Source organism: Arachis ipaensis, chromosome B08 (genome assembly GCF_000816755.2).
Source record: "Arachis ipaensis cultivar K30076 chromosome B08, Araip1.1, whole genome shotgun sequence".
Classification (NCBI taxonomy): domain Eukaryota; kingdom Viridiplantae; phylum Streptophyta; class Magnoliopsida; order Fabales; family Fabaceae; genus Arachis; species Arachis ipaensis.
The window spans coordinates 123036850-123041420 of NC_029792.2; the positions used below are offsets into that span (position 1 = coordinate 123036850).

Genomic DNA, 4571 nt, shown 5'->3' on the forward strand with positions numbered 1-4571 from the left:
GGTTAGCGAGGCCAAACGATTATCAGTAATGGTAATTTTGCATGCAAAACTTTGTTTAGTGTTTATTTTGGGATATTCTCCCAGCCTCATTTTCTGAGGGAAACAAATTTGAGTTTACCTAAGTTCTAAGGGTTTGGGTAAACTGAGTTTGGTTACCTTGAATACCATTGATAGAAATCTGCATGTATAATGTGTATGTAAAGGTACATGAGCTTTAGATATAGTTTCTGAATTCTATGATGATGGTATTGAAATCAGTTAATGTATGTTTATATGCTTGATTTAATGCATTTTTTCCTCAAAACTTTATGTAGAAAATGAAGGAGGAAGCCATGGGGAAGAAGAAACGGAGAGGTGAATCAGATTATGGCGAAGAAGATATCGACAAATACTTAGGTCTCAAGGATAAGAAATCATCCAAAAAGTTTAGAAGATGAGACCTTACCACTGCAGTTTCGTTTTCAAGTAATCATCATATATGTATATGGCAATTTTGGTATTTTATTTAACATTAATTAGTCTATTGATGCTTTGGAGTTCCTGATGGAAGCTCTGGCTTTTGTCTTCATTATTGCATCTTTATGGTTGATGGGACTTCGTAATATGGCTGAAAAGAAGCCTTGAAAAATTAATTACCTTGTACAACATGAACCTTCTATATTTTGCTAATTTTGCATCTAAGGCTATGATTGCAATCAGTGGGCTGTCTAAAACAAATATCTGACCAAAGGTGATTCTGCATCACAGATTAAATGACAGAAAAAACTTGTGATAAATAACAGATTAAAGAAACATAATTTACCCACATTAATTCACACATTAAAAATCTTGTGATAAATGACAGAAATAAAATTAAATCTTTTTAAGTAGTTGTGTTTATTTGTTATCAACTGTCCAAATGTTCATTGCCTTCGCAAATCTTCTATTAGCTATAACAACACTAATATTCTATTTCTACATCCACAAGATTTTAATTTTTAAAAGATGTGTATATTCTTAGATTAAGCTATTTAGAAATCAGTTAAGAAGTATTCTAAAAATAGTTGTTTTTGTTAAATAGTTCTTAACAAATGCATGATACATCAAAATAATAAATGGTTAATGCATCATGATAACATTGTCCAATGTTTATTAATATTATTACATTTATTTAGGCTGTCACAAATTAAAACAGAGAAACAGAATGCATATTCCATGCAACACGCAAAAGCAAATCCAATAAGCAGCACCTAAATATGCATTTTTCCCGTAACTAACTCTGATTATTATTTTCTATGATCCAAAATTTTCCCTTTGATTTCAACCGAGTTTCTTCTTCTTACGTCCAATTCAACAGAGTCTAACAACAACAACAATAATTCATGCAGTTCAAAACGTGACGCTAAATTCAAAATTCTTTCCTCACATTTTTTTCCCTTGAATTTTACATGTAACAAGAAAAACAAAGATATATCTCTATTATAGTAATAATCATCATCAACTTTGGTTGATTTTGAAACCATTATTGTAGTGACTGTGTGAATTTAGAAGATTCCGATTTTTTCTTTTTTTTTTTTTCTTTTCCCATTTTTTCTTGGGAAATTAAAGTGTAAGAAAAGATGGGTGTAGATTACTATAGTATATTGAAGGTAGAAAGAAATGCAACGGAAGATGATTTAAAGAAAGCATACAGGAAATTGGCAATGAAATGGCATCCTGACAAGAACCCTAACAATAAGAAAGAAGCTGAAGCCAATTTCAAGCAAATCTCTGAGGCCTATGAGGTAACAAACAAAATTCTATTGCTTTGTAAATGAAATTTGCAACAATAGCTGAAATGATTTGGTTGGTGATTTCTTATAAGGTTAAGATTTAGGATTTTTTATGTGATTAGGAAAATTGGTGATTTTGTGATTTATAGTATAAATATTTGAGGGTTTTGTGGTATGTGGATTCTGAGCTGATGTTTATGATGAAAACTTTAAAGATGGAAAAGAAATCTTCGGTTTATGCTTTTGTAACTTCATCGCATTCATTGTTCCATGAAAATTATCTATCAATATCTTGCTTTATGACCAATACCATGTTGGTTGTGTTAGACAAATTCGTCTATACGGGTGGCAAATGGGCCGAAATCTACCAGATCAACTCGCATAACTCGCTAAAAAAAGGCGAGTCGAGTTAGAAATTTGAGACCACCATAATAAAAAATCTTGTCTAACCCGCACCGACTAATCCATGAGTTTTGGTGGGGCTTGCCCGGCGAGCCTGTCATTCTTTTTTTTAAGTTATAATTTGGACTATGTTTGATTGATTAGAGACTTCGACAATATTTAATTATATGTTTTGGACAATGTTGGTTTCATTACTTTGTTTTAAAAAACTTGGTTGATGATTATGTTTATTAGATATTTAAAATTATAATTTTTTTTATGTTTTTAGAAATTATAAGTTTATTAAAATGGAAAGTTTTGAGATTGAATAGCGATTGGATGTGGAAGAATTTTGATATTTTTTTTTGCTCTTCCAAAAATATTATTTGTACAATGATTGAAGTTGTTTGCATTAAACTTTTTTCGTTAATAACTCATGCAAATAGTCTGTAACATATTAGAAGTTAAAAACTTTAAGCAAAATTGTAGCGACTAAAAGAACAAGAAGAAAAAATAAGGCAAAAAATAAAATGAGTGAAACCAATACTATAATTGCTTTGGGGGGAAAAAGTTTAGACAATTTTTAACTATTCAAATTACATTGTTCATTTAATTATTTATTTTTGTGAATTTAGGTATTGAGTGATCCTCAAAAGAGGGTGATTTATGATCAGCAAGGAGAGGAAGGTTTGAAACATATGCCACCACCTGGGAATGAACCAACAAATGGATTCAACCCAAGAAATGCAGAGGATATCTTTGCAGAGTTCTTTGGAGACAACCCTTTTGGATTTGGATCATCTGGACCTCATGGAAGGTCCAGGTTCCAAACCGACGGAGGCGGATCATTCAGCGGATTCCATGCGCCGCTGAAGAAGCCGCCTCCTGTTGAGAGCAAGTTGGCATGTAGTTTGGAAGAGTTGTACACTGGTTCCACAAGAAAAATGAAGATCTCAAGGATTGTTATGGATGCTAATGGGTGAGTATGTAGTATCTTAATCTCTATTTCTTCAAGAAAATTGATTTGCTATTTACTCTTCAAAATAACGAGTTAATTCAAACCAATCTGAATTGGTCGAATAGTCAGTTCACTTGTCCACTTAAGCAAGTGTCGAGAGTTTAAATCCCGTCTTGTACATGCAGCAACTCATTGGTCAAATATAAACCCTTAAAGGAGTATAAACTTCTATTGTGGTCTTATTATTGCAATCTCACAAATCAAAATTGCTTTTGTAGGAGGCCAAACCCAGAAACTGAGATATTAACAATTGACATAAAGCCAGGTTGGAAAAAAGGAACAAAGATCACATTCCCAGACAAAGGTAACCAGCATCCAAACCAGCTTCCAGCAGACCTTGTTTTTATGATTGATGAGAAGCCACATAATTTATTCAAGAGAGATGGCAATGACCTTATTATCACAAAAAATGTGTCGCTGGCCGAGGCCATCGGCGGCACTTCAGTGAACATTACAACACTCGACCGGCGCGAATTGTGCATACCGGTGACTCATATCATTAGCCCGGGTTACGAGTTGACTGTCCCAAAAGAAGGGATGCCTATAACAAAGGAGCCAGGACATAGGGGTGACTTGAGGATCAAGTTTGAGGTTAAGTTCCCCACAAAGTTGTCACAAGAGCAAAGGGCAGGGCTCAGGAGAGCATTGGGTGGTTGAAATTGGAATCATTTGAGAATTTGTATTCTCTTCACACTCCTTTTGTTTCACATTTTGTGTCAGATACACTTTGTATTCATATACATCGATTCTTCAAAGGAAAAGTGATTGGTGAATGTACATAGAACTTTTACCCTTTTGAAAAATGGTTCCAGTTAAACCACTCATTTCCTATGGTCCTATATTGTTTCTAGTCTATGATGTTCAATGGAAATGAATCAAATGATGTTGAGATGTTATTGTCAATGTTTATAAATACTTAGTGGCTTTGTGTTTTTTTTTTGTGTGTGTTTTTCCTATTGTTTAAGTTATCCTTTGCTGCATATAAAAAAAATTGGTGGAAAAAGAAAAAGTAAAAAACTTACCATTCATATTATTTTTATAATACTATGTAACCAAAAATGAATTTATTGAGTGATAAACACGTTTTTGATAGTCTCAAATTCAGGTTTTAAAATAGACAAAATGATTTTTACTAAAAAAAACCGTCACAAATTTTTATTAAGTGTATTTCACACAACTATCAACATGTTCTTCCATATTGAGAATAATTTACATTTTCTTTTCATGTGTTTGATTTAAGAGAAAATCCATAAAAGTTGTATTTAATATTTAGAGAAATAATATTGTCACTCTTAGTTTTTGTAATGTCACTTCACGCGTGATTTTTTTTTTGTATTGTTTATCAAAATAGAAGGTAATGTCTATTTTTAATATTTAATAAAATTTTTAAAAAGTATGAAATAATGTATATGTGTATATTA

General features: G+C 32.1%; 1 protein-coding gene across 1 annotated transcript; it reads left to right on the forward strand.

Moving 5' to 3' along the window:
- Positions 1112-4074, forward strand: LOC107612246 (dnaJ homolog subfamily B member 4). Its single transcript, XM_016314044.2, has 3 exons — positions 1112-1763; positions 2768-3111; positions 3369-4074. Exons 1-3 carry the CDS (start codon positions 1599-1601, stop codon positions 3805-3807), a joined length of 948 nt encoding a protein of 315 aa, XP_016169530.1. The 5' UTR covers positions 1112-1598; the 3' UTR covers positions 3808-4074.

Bases quoted from the DNA above. Each gene is read 5' to 3' on its own strand.
- LOC107612246 (XM_016314044.2), top strand. From the start codon at position 1,599: ATGGGTGTAGATTACTATAGTATATTGAAGGTAGAAAGAAATGCAACG. The intron at 1,764-2,767 runs GTAACAAACAAA...TTGTGAATTTAG, and splicing joins AAATCTCTGAGGCCTATGAG to GTATTGAGTGATCCTCAAAA. The intron at 3,112-3,368 runs GTGAGTATGTAG...TTGCTTTTGTAG, and splicing joins ATTGTTATGGATGCTAATGG to GAGGCCAAACCCAGAAACTG.